Source organism: Lynx rufus, unplaced genomic scaffold (genome assembly GCF_022079265.1).
Source record: "Lynx rufus isolate CCGP_SWC_20201006 ecotype Redwood Valley unplaced genomic scaffold, mLynRuf1.p SCAF_9, whole genome shotgun sequence".
NCBI lineage: Eukaryota > Metazoa > Chordata > Mammalia > Carnivora > Felidae > Lynx > Lynx rufus.
The window spans coordinates 11,405,520-11,425,053 of NW_025814897.1; the positions used below are offsets into that span (position 1 = coordinate 11,405,520).

At 43.8% G+C, this 19,534-nt stretch overlaps 1 protein-coding gene across 2 annotated transcripts in view; it reads left to right on the forward strand.

Annotated features, from left to right (window-relative positions):
- The first annotated feature begins 523 nt into the window (after positions 1-523).
- The window catches only part of TTC12 (tetratricopeptide repeat domain 12), a 51,255-nt gene continuing 32,244 nt past the window's right edge, over positions 524-19,534 (forward strand). For both annotated transcript variants that reach the window (XM_047072367.1, XM_047072369.1), the window contains exons 1-5: positions 524-585; positions 8,705-8,864; positions 9,405-9,426; positions 10,068-10,145; positions 11,175-11,296. In XM_047072367.1, coding sequence (XP_046928323.1) covers positions 524-585; positions 8,705-8,864; positions 9,405-9,426; positions 10,068-10,145; positions 11,175-11,296 — 444 coding nt within the window. The remainder of the gene's footprint in view (positions 586-8,704; positions 8,865-9,404; positions 9,427-10,067; positions 10,146-11,174; positions 11,297-19,534) is intronic.

Here is a 19,534-nt window from a genome sequence, read left to right on the forward strand (position 1 = left end):
TCAGCCGCTTAACCCACTGAGCCACTCAGGCTCCCCTAGAGGCTTATATTTTAAGCAAGTTTGGACATTTAAACGCACATTCTCCAGTTCCTGGTTACCAGTCACACAGCTAGGTCCAAGCTTCCGGCTGGGCGGGCCTGTGGCGCCCAAAGTCCAATGTTACTTTCCTCCATTCCTGGCAGCCCCTCCCCTCCTGGTCTCCTTGACACCCAGTCCCTGAATCACAGCAGTGGCTGTCGGGCTTGGAGGAACATTTTGCAGAGCAGTTTTCCCAGAGGAGGGAGGGCTGACGGCTTTCCAGAAGCATCACCACAAATAATGAGGATCCCTTCCTCGGCCTTCCCAGCAATCAGAGTGAAATAGATCACCTGCCGTAAGTTATTTATGAACACAAACCCATCTTAAAAATAACCACTTGGCTCTTAGTTTTAGAAGGCTAATAAGCCTGAAAAGTCCTGTTTAGCGTTTTATTACTATTAATTCTCGTCACTTCCACTGCCTCCCTCAGGGATTCTGGTTGACGATGGCAGACAATCATGAGAAAGACTTGCAGAAATTTCTTAAAAACGTGGATGAAATCAGTAAGTACCAGTAAATCATAAACAAATTAAATTCTGCGTTAGCAAGGTGGGGTGACTGAAGAGAAGTGATCACCCGAAGTTAGTTCCTGGGTTGCCTGATAGGTTTATGACTCTAAGAGAAAATATAATTGGAATTAAACAGAAAAGGTATTAAGAAGCGAGTAACATTAGAGCCTGGGGTAGTATTTTGAGGCTGTTCATTGGTATCAGAGAAGCCATTAACATTCTGATGGGACCTGAGGGGGACAAGTCTCCTCCATATTCTGTCCCCTTCCACGTAGACTTCACGTCAAAGGAGCCCTAGCTGTTCCCTTCGAGATCGCTCAGGAACCTCAGTGATCAGTCTCCTCTTGCTTTAGGGCAGAGCCATTTCTGATTTTGAGCTGCAGAAGCAAAATCAAGTGGCTCTCCCCCTGGGTCCATCTGATTACATGAATGGCTTTTGGTTGTCCTATCCCCATCTCTCTGCCTCTAGGCAAGAAGACAGAAGACCCCTTCCCCAGCTCAGATAGGTGGGATCTCAAAGGACAGACTCTGATCCCCCAAAGCACATTCACTAGATTCCAAAGTAGTTTGTTCCTATTCTTCAAGCTTCAGGGAGCTTGTTTGATGATGGAAACAAGGAAACCAACAACCCAACAAATCTTGCATATCAAATAGAAATAGGTTGAAATTGCTCCTTCTGGCAGCCTGTATGGGTCCAAAGCAGGCTCCTTCTAGCAGCCTGTATGGGTCCAAAACCGTTAAAACGGTTTTAAAAATAGTCTGGGTCACTTGATAAAAGATAACATCCCTGGGCCTCTCCTCTGCCCATCCCTAAATGCTGTTCTGCTAAGTTCTGGCCTCGGCCCACTTGCTGCTCACTTTGCTCCTCAGGGGGTCTGGTCCAAGCACAGGGTTTTCCCAACAACCCGTTTACTCACGACCCCCACATCTCCATTGCCACCCGGCCTTCTTTGCCGAGGCTCGGGCTCTGTGCCACTCGTCACAGCCACAGTACCCCACGAACACGGCAGACTTAATGCGTCCAAACTGCAGTTGCTTGTTGCCCTACCCTTCTATCCTCCTCCCAAGTAATACCGCTTCTCCTCCCTTCCCCTTCATTCTAGTCTCCATTGGCACAACCATCCAGAAGTTTACCAGTCACATTGGACTCCTGCCATCTCACCCTCCATTCAATCAGCCATCAAGTTTAGCTTTCTTCTCCAACTCCTTCCTCCCCACCCCCTGCTTTGTCCTGGTTCTCTGACCCAGACTGTTTCAACAACCCCCTGATTGTTGTTCCTGCCTCCAGGCTTACGCTCCCCACAGAGTAATGTATCTAAAAATGCAAATCTGACCCAGACACTTCTCTGCTTGGATTCTCTCCGCAGCCACAATAAACTTCAAGCTCTCATCGGGGACTTAAGCCCTCCCGTGACCTTGTCCTTACCGCTTGCCTCTCCTTACCTCACACTTCTAGTTCCTCCACACACACCCTGGTGGTTCATGCTCTGCATGTTGCCTTTGACATTCCCTCTGCCTCCCTCCCCATCTGTCTTTACCAGCTCGCTTTCATTCATGCTCAGAGTTCTTGCAGGTACCATTTATACCAGTACTAGCCGATGGAACTTTCGGTGGTGACGGAAATGTCCTCTAACCTGCACTGTCCACTATGGTAGCCAGTAACTGCATGCAGTTGTCGAGCATGTGAAATGTGGTTAGTGCTATCCAGTAACTGAATTTCCAGTTTTATTTCATTTGTAGTTACTTTACATTTGTAGAGCCTCCTGTGTAGATTCTATGCATTCATTTCCTGGGCTCTTGCTATGTACTGAGCTTTGCCAGGCACCAGAGAGACCGGTAATAATAAATAAGACTTCCCTTCCTTCGGGATATCTAGAGTCCTGTGGGGAGAACAGATACTACACAAGCCATCTGGAATGCGATGTGTGATACAAAGTGAGATTTGAGATTTGCAGAGTACAAGAGACTGTAACTCAGTTTACAAATTGTATCAGTCTGGTTGGGCTGCTGTAACAAAACACCGACTGAATGGCTTAAGCAGTAGAAATTTACTTCCCACAGTTCTGGAGGCTGGAAGTCCAAGACTAAGGTGTCGTCAGTTTTCGTTTTTCCTGAGGCCTCTCTCTCTGGCTTGGAGATGGCCTCCTTCTCGCCGCATCCTCACATGGTCATTTTTCTGTGTGTGTGCATGCGTCCCTGACGTCTCTTCCTCTTCTTATGAGGGCGCCAGTCCTGTTGTTCAGTGCTCCATCCTCATGACCTCATTTAACCTTTTTTTAAAAGTTTATTTATTTATTTTGAGCAAGACAGAGACAGAGCGAGTGGGGAAGGGGCAGAGAGAGACAGAGAGAGAGGATCCCAAGCAGGTTCCACACCGCCAGCACAGAGCCCACCTGCCATGGGGCTCGAACCCATGAAGCCACGAGATCATGACCTGAGCTGAAACCAAGAGTCGGATGTTTAACTGACTGAGCCACCCAAACGCCCCCTCATTCAACCTTAATTCCACCTTTAAAGGCTCTCTGCCAGTACAGTCACATGGCGGGGGGGGGGGGCATCAGCATAGAAATGGGGTGGGGGCCACACTGGCATACAGGAGTTTTATAAGGCTTCCCTAAAGCATGGGATTTAAGCAGAAATCTGAAGTGTGAGTAGGACTCGGGCACTGGGGAGAAGGTGAGGGAATATTCTGAATGGAGAGAAGATAAGTAGAAAAGCTAGGAGTTAAGAAAGAACAAGGTGCTTCTAAGAAACTAAAGGCATAAACAGCTGCATGTGGCTGGAGAGATCACAGAGACGAGGCTCCCATGTGAGTCAAGAAAGGCCGGATCAGGGAAGACCTTGGAAGCCACAATATGGAATTCGCGTTTACCCCGAGAGCAGTGGGAATCCTTTGGAGGGCTGACTCAGGAACGTGATCAGATTTGCACCGTAGAGAAGTTGCTCTGGCCACAGCATGGATGTAGACATGAGGACACGAGGGGACAGAAGAATGGATGCTGGGAGACCAATCAGGAGGGTGTCACAGCACCAGGGAAGGGAGTCAGGTTGGGTGTAGAGCTGGAGCAGCAGGACTGGGCACAAGGAGATGGATTTGATATATATTTAGGATTTAGGATTTACTCGATGACCTTTAGAGTTTGATGGCTGTGAGGCAGAGGGAGAATGAAGACTCAAGAGTGAGCCCTCAGTCAGTTGAGCATCCGACTCCTGATTTCTGCTCAGGCCATGATCTCACAATGCGTTGGATCAAGCCCTGCATCAGGCTGTGCGCTCCCATGGGATTCTCTGTCTCTCAGTCTCTCTGCCCCTCCCTCGTGCACTCACTGTCTGTCTGTCTCTCTCTCTGTCAAAATACATTAAAAAAAAAATGGGGCCCAAAAGTTTTGGGTTGAATGCCCGGTGGGTGGTTCAGCCATCTGCTAAGATAGAAGGCATCTGGAGGAAGAAGAGCCTCAGGGGAAGGAGGATGGGCAGCCCAAGGTCGGTGAGTAAGACATGACAGCGAAGATGTTCAGAGGGCAGCTGGCTGTGCGAGTGTCAGCCTAGGATAGAACAGAGCTGGGGACGTCAGTTTAGGGGGCACTTGGCTTTAATGTTACTTATAACCGTGGGAGAGAACAGGAATACCTAGGGACAGGCTAGAGAAAAAGAGAAGAAGGCTCAGGCGGAGCCTTGAGGATGACCACAGTTTTGAAGGCAGGTAAGACAGGGAGAGCAGGAGCAAGCAAGGGAGACTGAACAGCGATGGCCAAACAGGTAGGAAGGCAACGACCATTCTGTTCTCTGTACTTGAGAGTCTGGTTTTTTTGTCTCTGTTTTTTCTTTGTTTGTACATTCGTTTTGTTTCTCAAATTCCACGTGAGTGAAATCATGTGGTATTTGTCTGTGTCTTGACTGACTTATTTCATTTGGCATAACACTCTCCAGCTCCACCCGTGACACTGCAAAGGCAAGGTTTCATTCTTTTTTATGGCTGTGATATTCCATACCTGGCTGTTGTAAATAATGCTGTAATAAACACAGGACTGCATATAGCTTTTCAAAGTAGTGTTTCTGTTTTCTTTAGGTAAGTAGCTAGTAGTGAAATTACTGGATCATGGCAGTTATTGCTATTAATTTTTTTTAATGTTTATTTTCGAGAGAGAGAGAGAGAGAGAGTGCACACATTCGAGCAGGGGAGGGGCAGAGAGAGAGAGACACACACCCAAAATCCCAAGCAGGCTCCTGTCAGCACAGAGCCTGATGCAGGGCTCGAACCCACAAACGGTGAAATCATGACTTGAGTCAAAGTCGGAGGCTTAACTGACTGAGCCACCCAGGTGTCCCACTGCTGTTAATTTTTTGAAGAACCTCCAAACTGTTTTCCACCATGGCTACACGAGTTTGCTTTCCCATCAACAGTGCACAAGGGTTCCCTTGATGGGAGGCAGTTTTTTAAAGTCCATGAGAGGAGGACAGGATGACTTGGCTGGATGTGATAGTGTGATTTATTTTTTATTTATTTTTTTAATGTTTATTCATTTTTTGAGAGAGAGAGAGAGAGAGAGACAGAGAGACAGAGCATTAGTTGGGGAGGGGCAGAGAGAGAGGGAGACACAGAATATGAAGCAGGCTCCAGGCTCTGAGTTGTCAGCACAGAGCCCAATGCAAGGCTCACACTCATGAACTGCGAGATCATATCCGGAGCCAAAGTTGGCCTCTTAACCAACTAAGCCACCCAGGCGCCCTGATACTGTGACTTATGATAAGAAATACATGTTTGTTCATTGTCCCTGTGCTGGGCACAGAACTCCTAAAACCCTTGGCACTCCTAAGTGATAAGACAGACAAAGACATCCTCATATGCATGACAAACCCTTTTCAGTCACACCTGAGTTTATGTTAATGAGTGACTTTTGGAACCTAAGGATGGCAGCTGGTTGCCAGGGGAACCAACCTGGTGCTAAAGTTTCAACCCTCTCAAAAGGGGAGAGGGGCTGGCGGTTGAACTGATTACCAGTGGCCAATGATTTTTAATCGATCAGGCCTATGTAATGATACCTCCATAAAAACTCAGAAGGACCAGCATCAGGGAGCTTCCAGGTTGATGAACACATGGACATGTTGGGAGAGGGGTGCGCTCAGAGAGCCTTCTACACCCCCTTCCCACACACCATGCCCTATGAATCCCTTCCGTCTGGCTCTTCTGAGTTACATCCTTTTATGACAGACTGGTAATCTAGTAAATAAAATGTTTCTCTAAGTTCTGTGAGCCACTCTAGCCAATTAATCAAACCAGAGGAAGAAGAGGTCGTGGGACCCTCTGATCTATAGATGTTCGGGCAGAAGCACAGGTGACCATCTGGGAGGTGGGGAGGGGCAGTCTTATAGGACCGGACCCCTAAGCTGTGGGATCTGACACTATTCCAGGTAGGCAATGTTAGAATTAAGCTCAATTGTAGGGACACCCAGCTGGTGTCAGAATTGCATGGTGGTGTGGGGAAAAGCACACGTTGGAATTGGGGTCAGAATCCTACTAGGCCAGCAGTAGGATCTCCAAACATCATTGACAGGGCAGTTGAGTTAGGACCAGTTCTCCCTGGTGTCCATTGCTTTCTCTGTCAATACTCTGCATCCGTAACAAAGGCCCAAAGAAGTGGGGAGTTGGATTTGGAGTTGGGAGTTTTGTCTGGCAGGTGTGGTGGAAGGGCAAGGGAGGTCAGCATGTGGGCAGGATGGTGGCCTAGTGATGGACCACGGGCTCTAAGCTGAGTGGGCGGTAAAGTGAAGACCAGGAAGGATGGCTTTAAGGGCTGTTTTGTGATCTCAGTGCTGCCTTAATTTACCTGTTTGTCTCCCACACAAGATGGGAAACTCTTCAAAAGTTAACATCTTTTTTATTCATCATTATCGAGGGCATTCTGCATAAGATCTGACTCATAATAAGCTCTCCATAAATTGTCACTGAATTAAATAAGGAGCTTAAAACTGTAATTTGAAGGCCACGGTAAAATTCTCCTGCAGCTTCCAGGCAAAACAAATCCTGATCTTAATTTTTTCTCAATGGTTCTAATGGCTCTAATTTTTGCTTTCCATTCAGAACCTTCTTTAAGAAATGGGAAGACACAGAGGCGCCTGGGTGTCTCAGGAGTTTAAGCATCTCACTTCGGCTCCGGTCATGATCTCGCAGCTTGTGAGTTCGAGCCCTGTGTTGGGCCCTGTGTTGGAGCTGACAGCTCCGAGCCTGGAGCCTGCTTCAGATTCTGTGTCTCCCTCTCTCTCTGCCCCTCCCCCTCTCATGCTCTGTCTCTCTCTCAAAAATAAATAAACATTAAAAAACAAATTTTAAATGGGGTGCCTGGGTGGCTCATTCAGTTGGGAGTCTGACTTCAGCTCAGGTCACGATCTCACGGTCTCAGTTCAAGCCCCGCATCGGGCTTTGTGTTGACAGTTCAGAGCCTGGAGCCTGCTTCAGATTCTGTGTCCCCCTCTTTCTCTGCCCCTTCTCTCCTCATGCTCTGTCTCTCTCTGTCTCTGAAAAATAAATAAACCTTAAAATTAAAAATACATTTTTTAAAAAGAAATGGGAAGAGATAATCTAAGGAATGGGAAAAGCTATTTGCAAACCATGTATTTGATAAGGGGTTGATATCCAAAATATATAAAGAACTCAAACAACTCAATAACAAAAAACAAAACATACCAGCTTACCCAATTAAAAAATGGGCAAAGGACCCAAATAGACGTTTCTCCAAAGAAATATTTGACAAGCCAACAGGCACATGAAAAGATGTTCAACATCACTAGTCACTAGGGACATGCAAATTAAAACCACACTGAGATACCACCACATGCCCTTCAGAGTCACCATTATCAAAAAGACAAGAGACAGCAGATGCTGGCAAGGTTGTGGAGAAAAGGGAGCCCTTGCAGAGTTGGTAGGAATGTAAACTGGCATAGCCACTGTGGAAAACAGTATGGAGGTTCCTCAAAAAATTAAAACCAGAAATACCATATGATCCAGTAACTCCACTTTGGGGAATATATCTGAGGGAAATGAAAACACTAACTGGAAAAGGATATCTGCACCCCCATGTTCAAAGCAGCATCACTTACATGGAAACAGCCTAAGTGTCCATCTGTGAATGAATGGATAATGAAGTTGTGCTATGTATAAACAAGGGAATGATATTCAGCCATAAAAAATGAGGAAATCCTACCATTCATGACAACATGGGTGGACCTTGAAAGCATAGTGCTAAGTGAAATAAGTCAGAGAAGACAAGTACTCTGTGATCTCACTTATATGTGGAATCTAAAAAAAAAGAACAAGAAGAAAAGAGAAGAAAAGAAAAAACTCATAGAGATCAGACTTGTGGCTAACCAGAGATTGAGGGTGGGGGAGGGGGAGTTGGAGGAAGGGGGTCAAAAGCACGAACGTCCAGATGTAAGATCGGTAAGTGCCAGGCGTGTGATGTACAACAAAATGACTATAACTAACACCACTGTAGGATAGACGGGAAAGTTAGCAAGAGAGCAAATCCTAAGAGTTCTCATCACAAGGAGAGAATTTTTTCCTTTTTTTTTTTTTATCCCATCTATAAGAAAAGATGGATATTAATGGAACCAATTCTAATCATTTAACAATATAATAAATCCAGCCATCATGCAATACGCCTAAAACTTACACAGTGATGTATGTCCATTAGTTCTCAATAAAACTGGAGGGAAAACAAAGAAATGGGGAGATGTTGGTCAAAGGGTACAAACTTCCAGTTATAAAATGAGTAAGTGCAGGGTTCTAATGTACATGGTAACTATAGTTAGTCACTGCATTTTATACTTGAGAGTCGCTAAGAGAGTTGATCTTAAATGTTCCCAGCGCACGTGAAAATTGTAATTGCATAAGGAGATGGCTGTGTTAACCTTATTGTGGGATCACTTCACAACGTGGATCAAATCATCACACTATGAACCTTACTTACACAGTGTTGTACGTCAATAATATGCCAATAAAGCTGGAGAAACAAAAGTTCTTCCCCATGACTGTGCTACCCCATCCTTCCTAGTGAATGGAGTCTTTTCTTTTGAAGACCTCATTTGAATGATTCACATCTGATTTCTCCTGCAGCCAGTTTAATTCAGGAGATGAATTCTGATGACCCGGTTGTACAACAGAGAGCTGTCCTAGAGACAGAAAAGAGACTGCTGTTTACAGAGGAAGTCCAAGAGGAGGATGGATGCCGGACCACACTGAACAAGACCATGATCAGTCCTCCACAAGCTTCTCCTGAGGTTTTCTTTTTCTGTTTTGGAGTTAGATAAGCAGATACAGAGAAGAGGTCTGCACTGAAACAGAAAAGTGGTAGTTTAATCTCAAACTGCCTAGTGAGGCTAAAGTGGTCTTTTGCTTTTTAGATTCACTAGATTTATTTTCCACAAGGAAATACAAACTCTGATTTTTTTTTCTTTGTCATTCTGAGTTATCTTTAAAATAATGGGTTTATTTTAATGAAAATTTGGTCTCTCTACCTCCTGAGCTTGCGACCATATCTAAGCTGTACTGTTAAGGTAATATATCCTGTCTCATATTTCCAACTCACACAGCCACAGCCGGGGTCCCTTGACCTGCTCACCCTGTAACAACCATATGCATAATCAGAACTGATTTAAAGCAAGCCTTCAGAATTCGGGGCCCTTCAGTATTGATGGTTAAAGGAAATAACCCTACCACCCCACTTGTGATGGATCTGCATTCTTGGTATATATTCACATAAATCAGAGAGTAGTTTTTGAAATTTGTTTCTTTGTTTTTATGATAACCCGTGCCTGCAGAATACAGATGAAATAAACTCAGGTAAGGACAGCATCTCTCTTCCTATTTGTTTAGGATCAGTGTTTATCAACTGTAGCTTCCAGACCCTTAAATTATAGCCTCTGGGCTTACAAACAACCCATGAACAAAAACCTACTGATCAGCCACTTCTCTTACTAGTGGTCAGAGGAAACAGTGCTCACAGGTTTTTCTGTAATTTCTCCTGGACAGTCTTTTATAAACTGAATTCAGTTATTCTGTATCAGCCAATTTTTTGTTAGCTGCTGAAGGGATCCAGGTAGCTTCTCTGTTGCTCAGCTCAGAAACTCATTATGCTAAATGGAACGAAAAAGTCTACCTTTAAAGAAAAACTCTTTTAAAAGGCATAATTCAAATTTGAAGCACAGACATAGCCATCATGTATAATAATATACCACACAGATTACCATTTAATGTCAAATTAAGAAAATGTCATTTTAGTTGCCTCAGAATCTGTGTGTGTGTGTGTGTGTGTGCGCGCGCGCTCGTGTGCGTGTGTGCACAGGAGTGTGTGCCTACATATATATGCATGAGGTGTGTGTCTCTAAAGCTTTTAAAGAAGCCTTTCTTCTGAATTTGAGCTAAAGAACTGATTACGATATCTGGATTTTTCTCTCTAATATTTGAAATTACTCTGCTGTCAGAAGCCTTCTTGGCATCCGTGGAGTTGGATGCAAAGGAACGTGCCAGGAGAAGAAGGGAGAACAAAGTCTTAGCAGATGGTAACTGTCTATCTTCACTTCCCAAGAGCTGGGATGATTTGTGCCCGAAAGATCATGCGTCTGTCTGCTGATACTTGAGGACAGCCAGATTCCCGGCTGGGGGTTCATAATGGTCTCGAGGCAGTGGAGCCTGGCCAGGCAGAAGCCAGCGCTGTCTGCTCCCTGTCCCTGCTGCAGCAGACAGGGAAGAGGGCAGAGCCCTCCATGAGGCCCCACAGCCAGACCGCTTTCTAAAGCACAGGGACGGCCCTGGCAGACCAGCGCTCAGCAGTCAGTAGGGAGGGTGGAAGTGAGGTGCGCAGGCTGGCCTGAGGCACAGAAGGGAGAGTGAAAAAGAAAAATCAGACAGTAAAATGTAGATGTGAGAAGGGAGAGGAGAAATGGAGAGAGAGACGGGGTTGTGCGTGTGTTGGAGGGACACACGCATTTGGCACTTTTGTGTCTCCCAGAGGCATGTGCTGCGCATGAACAGCTCCACGTCTGCTGGAAAATGACTTATTTGGCCGTCTTTGTGAGACACTGAATGTCAGACTTGGCCTTTGTGGCCAACTTGGAGAGGTTCTGAGTTTTGAGGCAGAAACATTTTTTTTCTTAAACACTTTTTTTTTAAGTTTATCTTGAGAGAGCGAGCGAGAGCAGGGGAGGGGCAGAGAAAGAGAGAGGGGGGGAGAGCAGCTGGCTCTCTGCTGCCAGCGTAGATCCCGACGCAGGGCTCGAACTCACAAACCATGAGATCATGACCTGAGCTGGAATTGAGTCGGACGTTTAACCGACTGAGCCACCCACATGCCCCAGAAACATTTATTTTTCGGAGAAGCTACTTAGGAGACTTGGGGATAGGTTTGGAGGGGAAAAAAATCCTTAAAGAGGCCGATCCCAAAACATCTGTAGAGAAACAGGCAGCAGATCTCCTCTGGGTCGATGGAAGCTATGACCTTCAAAGCTGGGTTCCAAAGCCAGGGGAATAAAGTCGGAGAGAATTACCCCGTGTGCGGGCAGAGCTCACCTGTATGACTTTTATTCTCCCAGCCCTAAAACAGAAGGGGAACGAAGCGTTTGCCGGAGGTGACTATGAAGCGGCCATCCTGTGCTACAGTGAGGGTTTGCAGAAGCTGAGGGATATGAAGGTGCTGTATACCAACCGAGCCCAGGTCAGTGAGCCAGCAGTGTGTCGGTGGTGCCTCCTCAGGGGACGGTGGCCACCGAGTTTGTGAAACCGGACATGAGACCAGATGTCACCAGCGGTGCACTGTCAGCGTTTACCAGCTGGCTCTGGTTGGGGTGTGGGGGGCGACCGCTTTGCATGGAGCATTTGCCACCTTCCACGGTGTCCGGGCTCTCACCGTGGTCCACCTTCCAGCTGTCGTCTTGAAGGGGTGGAAGGGTGACTTGGGAAGAGCTACACCCAGCCAGTCCTGTCCGTGGTCTGAGTCAGCTCCCACACATCACCGATGGTAAAACGGGTGAATGAAACGGCCTATGAGCATTGGATTCTGGCGTCACTGGGTTTGTCCAGCCCCCTCTGGCTGGTAGCCTGAACTCCTCAGGTTCCCTTCCTTACTCCATCAGCTCCCGTTTGATTAAGATTATTCTATGGCTGGGATCAACTGGATAGCTAGCTGATGGGCCTAGACCCAGTTTTGCAAAAATTTTGAGTTTCTGAACTCCCTAAAACCTCAGTTTTGTATCATAGGAGCTCAGTTTTGTGGTACACCAGGTAAAAGGCATCACCCAGACGTTTACTACCTACTACGGAGTAAAGGGACAAGGCTGATAGGTCTCAAACAGAAATGTCCCCTGTGGCCTATCTCTGAAAGGCACTTGAGCTTGTGTGAGGCAGAGCTCTGTGTCAGGCCTGAAAAGGTGGCGGACTTGTGGGCACGATGATCCACTGGTCAGGAGATGTCAACAGGACCGGTGTGAGGTGCACTAGCCACCATGTCATTGACAAGAGGAACAGGACGCGGCAGAGCCCTCATCAGCTCCAATTTCTGTAACTCAGGCTCAGGAGTGTCCTGCTGTGGTAGGTTGAGAGGAACGGTGAAAGCAAGAAACAGGACGTTTGGAGGCCAAAAAGTCTGGGAAGTGATAGTGATTTCCTGAGAAATAAATCCAAGCACCCAGGCACACCGTCCCCTCAATAGCTCAGCAGTTTGAGGGTTGAGGTGTAACTTACCTAGCCCCATCTGGGAAAAAAATTGATATAAGGGAGTGAACTGGTAAAGAGAACGGCCTGAGACTTGATTTACCGGTGTGCATTCTACCACCCTAACAAGATTATAAACTTTCCCATCAACCTCCCCGCCCCCACCCAGTGCTTTCCTTATAATAGATGTTTAATAAACCCTTGCTAAGTTACATAACACTGGAAGCACAATAAGTCTATTTAAGGGAATTACGTTTCTGTTGACGCTTTGGAAGAAGCATTCAAATGCAAGCAATTAATGTAATAATTACAATTCCTTTTTACTTATCACCAGATTTGGTCTCCAAAACATTTACCTACTGATGCTTTTGCAGTCTTGTTACTTTGAAGTTATTTGAAAGCAGTAAAATTGAATTGCTTTTAAAATGTTATGTAATTCAGACTTTTATCTAATTCAGATGGTCTGTACCCCAATCCACCTAAATTAGTTACGTTTTTACTGTACTCAAGTCTAAGCAGCACATTGATTAGTTCTGAAGAATCACATTAAGAATGAATGTGGATAAAAATAAATAAACGTAATGAAAAGCTTTGGGGAAGTAATTCCTCCCATCTTTCCCAAAGAGAAAACTTATTCAGAGATGAAGAAATGCAGAGTGCGCTGCTTGGTGTTAACAATCACCAAATCACTGAATCTCGGTGGGGGGGGGAAGGGGGGAAACAAAGGTGGTGGAATAGCACGGAAGGTTTCTTGTGTATCACGTCCATGAAATACAGCCAGACCAACACTAAACCATCCTGCACACCTAGAAAACTGATCTGAGGATTAACACGACAATCTGCACAACCTGAACCACAGAATTCAGCAGGTATGCGGCACAGAGAGGTGAGCCGGGGGAGACAGAAGCCACGGAGGGCAGGGAGCTGTTTTTGTGTGTGGAGAGAGGACGGAGACAGGGGAGAGAGTATAGGAAAGGCACCCTCCCCAAAAGCAGCTGGAGAGAAAGTGGAAAAGTGGAAACAGCCGCAGGGATTGAACTAAAAAGGGAGAAAGGAGAAAGGAGAGGGTTTAAATTCCGTTAAGACTCTATAAACAAGGAGCGCAGTTTCAAGTCTGAAACTCTGCAGCTCCATACCTGGTGGTGCTCTGGTGGAAAGGGCGAATCCAGAAGAGCAGAGTGAAGTCCGGGGGTCTTCGGGACACATGGGCAGAGGCGGTTCCCCTGCTGGAAGGACTCCCCACAGACAGAGGCCCCAGCGGACCCGGGAGAACCACCACATTCGCTGGTGCTGGAACGAGGTCGTTAAGGGTGAAGCCTGGCACCAGGTGTGGGTTGTGGTTTTCCGTAATCCCGGAAACGCTGCTGCTACACGATCTCGGGAACTTTTTCTGGGGGGGGGGGGGGGGCTGGCACCCGGCCGCAGTCTCTGGGCACTGGTAGCAGCATGGTCCTGCGAATGTTTCTGGGTGCGGCCGGCACCCGGCCATTGCTCGGTGAGACCCTTCAGCAGAGGGGCAGAACAGGTCAAAGCCACAGTCCTTCAGAGGTGAGAGGTCGGGAAAAACAGCTGCCTTTGAGATAAAACTCAGGAGGAAGGTGCCACCTGGCAACATGACGGTCACGGACAGTGTAAAAGCAGGGAGTGAAAGGAAGCCGGAAACAAAGGACGGGTGCGCAATTGCTGACCGGGCAGAGTTCCCATACTAGGGACTGGGTGGCTGGGTGACTCCATTTTCATCGGTCCCGCGCATGCACGTACACACTTACAAGCTCCATAACAATCCACCCCAGTAAGCTAAGCAGTGCCATCTAGTGGAGAACGGAGCGATTACACTAAGCCCTGCCCAGCTGGGCCAACCTCGCTCTTTGGGAACACAAGTCTCTCCACCTGCTTAGTTTACGGAGTATAAAACACTTCATACTTTGACTTCTAGGGGAAAGTGAAGTAATTTAGTTCGTACTTCAGTCTGTTCCCTGGTCCATCTATTCAGTTTTCTTTTTTTTTTCTCTTTTTCGTTTCTTTTCTTTTTCTTGAATAAAGATAAAATATTTATTTTTAGTTTCAATTTTTATTAAATATATTTTTCTTAATTTTTTTCAACTATGTTTTTTACTGTTGTGTAAATTTTTTCAAATTCTGTTTAACTTCCATCATTTCATTGTGTTCTATTTCAATGTATTCATTTTTTCAAATTTTCAAACTACTTCCTTTTTTTTTTTCCTTCTTTTTTGCTCTAATCTATCAAGCCCCTTTCAACACCCAGACCAAAACGCTCCTCGGATATAGCATCATTTATATGACATGTGTGTGTGTGTGTATTGTTTTTAATTTTTTACTTTTAATATTTTTTTAATTTTAATTTTTTTACCTCATTAATTCCCTTTATCCCTTCAAAATGACAAAATGAAGAAATTCACCCCAAAAGAAAGAGCAGGAAGAAACGACAGCCAGGGACTTAACCAACACAGATAACAAGCAAGATGTCCAACCAGAATTTAGAATCATGATAATAAGAATACTACCCTGAGTCAAAAATAGATTAGAATCCCTTTCTGCAAGGATAAAAGAAGTAACACCTAGTCAGGATGAAATAAAAAAAGCTATAACTGAGCTGCAATCCCAAATGGATTCCACAGCGGCAAGGATGAATAAGGCAGAGCAGAGACAAAGCAATATAGAGGACAAACTTATAGAGAATAATGAAGCAGAAAAAAAGAGGGAAACTAAGGCAAAAGAGCACAATTTAAGAATTAGAGAAATCATTGATTTATTAAAAAGGAACAACATCAGAATCATAGAGGTCCTAGAAAATGAAGAGAGAGAAAAAAGAATAGAAGGGTTATGTGAGCAAATCATAGCAGAAAACTTTCCTAACCTGGGGAAAGACACAGACATCAAAATCCAGGAAGCACAGAGGACTCCCATAAGATTCAACAAACACTGACCATCAACAAGGCATATCGTAGTCAAATTACCAAAATACTCAGGCAAGGAAAGAATCATGAAAGCAGCAAGGGAAGAAGAGTCCTTAACCTACAAGGGAAGACAGATCAGGTTGACAGCAGACCTATGCACAGAAACTTGGCAGGCCAGAAAGGAGTGGCAGGATATATTCAATGTGCTGAATCAGAAAAATGTGCAGCATGAATTCGTTATCCAGCAAGGCTGTGATTCAAAATAGAAGGAGAGATTAAAAGTTTCCCAGAGGAACAAAAATTAAAGGAGTTCGTGACCACTAAACCAGCCCTGCAAGAAATTTTAAGGGGGACTCTCTGAGGGGAGAAAAGATGAATAAATAAATATCAAAAGCAAGAAACACTAGAAAGGACCAGAGAACACCACCAGAAACTCCAACTCTACAAGCAACATAATGGCAATAAACTCATATCTTTCAGTCCTCACTCTAAACATCAGTGGACTAAATGTTCCAATCAAAAGATATAAGGTAACAGAATGGATAAGAAAACAAGATCCATCTAATATGTTGTTTACAAGAGACCCACTTTAGACATAAAGACACCTTCACATAATAGTAAGGGGATGGAGAACCATCTATCATGCTAATGGTTGACAAAAGAAAGCCAGAGTAGCCATACTTAAATCTGACAATCTAAACTTTAAAGACTTGTTACACTCTTTAACAAGAGATGAAAAAGGGCATTATATCATAATTAAGGGGTCTATCCTCCAAGAAGACTTAACAATTGTAAACATTTATCCTCCAAATGTGAAAGCACCCAAATATAAAAATCAATTAATCACAAACATAAACTCATTGATAATAATACCATAAGATTAGGGGACTTCAACACCCCACTTACAACAATGCACAGATCATCTAATCGGAAAATCAACAAGGAAACAATGGCTTTGAATGACACACCGGACCAGATGGACTTAACACATGTATTCAGAACCTTTCATCCTAAAGCAACAGAATATACATTCTTCTCCAGTACACATGGAATGGTCTCCAGAATAGACCACATACTGGGACACAAATCAGCCCTCAACAAGTACTAAAAGATCGACATCATACCGTGCATATTTTCAGACCACAATGCTATGAAACTCGAATCAACCACAAGAAAAAATTGGAAAGGTAACAAATACTTGGAGACTAAAGAGCATCCTACTAAAGAATGAATGGGCTAACCAAGAAATTAAAGAGGAAATTTAAGAGTATATGGAAGGCAATGAAAATGATAACACCACAGCCCAAAACCTGTGGGATGAAGCAAAGGCACTTATAAGAGAAAAGTATATAGCATTCCAGGCCTTCCTAAAGAAGGAAGAAAGGTCTCACATACACAACCTTACCTTATACCTTAAAGAGCTAGAAAAAGAACAGCAACTAAAACACAAAACCACCAGAAGACAGGAAATAATAAAGATCAGGGCAGAAATTAATGCTATCAAAAATAACAACAACAACAACAACAAAAAACAGTAGAACAGATCAATGAAACCAGAAGCTGTTTCTTTGAAAGAATTAACAAAATTGATAAACCACTAGCCAGTTTGACCAAAAAGAAAAAGGAAAGGAGCCAAATAAAATCAAAAATGAAAGAGGAGAGATCACAACCAACACAGCAGAAATAAAAACAGTAAGAGAATATTTTGAGCAATTATATGTCAATAAAATGAGCAATCTGGAAGAAAGGGACGAATTCCTAGAAACATATACACTACCAAAACTGAAACAGGAAGAAATAGAAAATTTGAACAGATCCATAACCAGTAAAGAAATTGAATTAGTAATAAAAAAAAAAATCTCCCCAAAAACAAGAGTCCAGGGCCAGATGGCTTTCCAGGGGAATTCTACTAAACACTTAAGGAAGAGTTAACATCTATTCTCTTGAAGCTGTTCCAAAAAAAATAGAAATGGAAGGAAAACTTCCAAACTCTTTGAATGAAGCCAGCATTACCTTGATTCCAAAACCAAAGACCCCACTAAACAGGAGAACTATAGACTACTTTCCCTGATGAACATAGATGCAAAAATCCTCAACAAGATATTAGCCAACTGAATCCAACAGTACATTAAAAAAATTATTCACCACGACCAAGTGAGATTCATACCTGGGATGCAGGGCCGGTTCAATACCACAAAACAATCAATGTGATTCATCACATCAATAAAAGAAAGGACAAGAACCACATGATTCTCTCAATAGATTCAGAGAATGCATTTGACAAAATACAACATCCTGTCTTGATAAAAACCCACAAGAAAGTAGGGATAGAAGGATCATACCTCAAGATCATAAAAGCTGTATATGAAAGACCCAACACTAATATCATCCTCAATGGGGAAAAACTGAGAGCTTTCCCCCTAAGGTCAGGAACAAGATAGGGATGTCCACTCTCACCAGTGTTATTCAACATAGTATTGGAAGTCTTAGCCTCAGCAATCAGACAACACAAAGAAATAAAAGGCATCCAAATCAGCCAGGAGGAGGTCAAATTTTCACTCTTCGCAGATGACATGATACTCTATATGGAAAACCCAAAAGATTCCACCAAAAAACTGCTAGAACTGATCCATGAATTCAGCAAAGTGGCAGGATATAAAATCAATGCACAGAAATCAGTTGCATTCCTATACACCAACAATGAAACAACAGAAAGAGAAATCAAGGAATCAATCCCACTTACAATTTCACCAAAACCCATAAAATACCTAGGAATAAATCTAACCAAAGAGGTGAAAAATCTACACACTGAAAACTATGAAAAGCTTATGAAAGAAATTGAGGAAGGCAAAGAAAAAAAGGAAAAATATTCCAAGTTCCTGGATAGGAAGAACAAATATTGTTAAAATGTCAATACTATCCAAAGCAATCTACATATTCAATGCAAACCCTATCAAAATAACACCAGCATTCTTCACAGAGCTAGAACAAACAATCCTAAATTTTGTATGGAATCAGAAAAGACCTCAAATAGCCAAAGCAATCTTGAAAAAGAAAACCAAAGCAGGAGGCCTCACAATCCCAGACTTCAAGCTATATTACAAAGCTGTAATCATCAAGATAGTATGGTACTGGCACAAAAACAGACACTCAGATCAATAGAACAGAATAGAGAACCAGAAATGGACCCATAAACGTATGGCCAACTAATCTTTGACAAAGCAGGAAAGAATATCCAATGGAATAAAGATAGTCTCTTCAGCACGTGGTGCTGGGAAAACGGGACAGCAACATGCAGAAAAATGAACATGGACCACTTTCTTACACCATACACAAAAATAAACTCAAAATGGATGAAAGACCTGAATGTAAGACAGGAAGCCATCAAAATCCTCGAGGGGAAAGCAGGCAACAACCTCTTTGACCTTGGCCACAGCAACTTCTTACTCAACATGTCTCCAGAGGCAAGGGAAACAAAAGCAAAAATGAACTATTGGGATCTCATCAAAATAAAAAGCTTCTGTACAGTGAAGGAAACAATCAGCAAAACTAGAAGGCAACTGATGGAATAGGAGAAGATATTTGCAAACAACATATCAGATAAAGGGTTGGTATCCAAAATCTATAAAGAACTTATAAAACTCAACACCAAAAAACCAAATAATCCAGTGAAGAAATGGGCAAAAGACATGAATAGACACTTCTTCAAGGAAGCTATCCAGATGGCCAAGTGACACATGAAAACATGCTCAACATCACTCATCATCAGGGAAATACAAATCAAAACCACACTGAGATACCACCTTACACCTGTCAGAATGGCTAACATTAACAATTCAGGCAACAACAGATGTTGGTGAGGATGCAGAGAAAGAGGATTTCTTTGGCACTGCTGATGGGAATGCAAACTGGTGCAGCCACTCTCGAAAACAGTATGGAGGTTCCTCAAAAAATTGAAAATAGAACTACCCTATGACCCAGCAATTGCACTACTAGATATTTATCCAAGGGATACAGGTATGCTGTTTTGAAGGGGCACGTGCACCCCAATGTTTATAGCAGCACTATCAACATAGACAAAATATGGAAAGAGCCCAAATGTCCATCAATGGATGAATGGATAAAAAAGATGTCATATACAGTGGAGTATTACTCAGCAATCAAAAAGAATGAAATCTTGCCATTTGCAACTACGTGGATGGAACCAGAGGGTATTATGCTAAGCGAAATTGGCCAGAGAGAGACAATTATCATATGACTTCACTCATATGAGGACTTTTAGACACAGAACAGGTGAACCTAAAGGAAGGGAAGCAAAAATAATA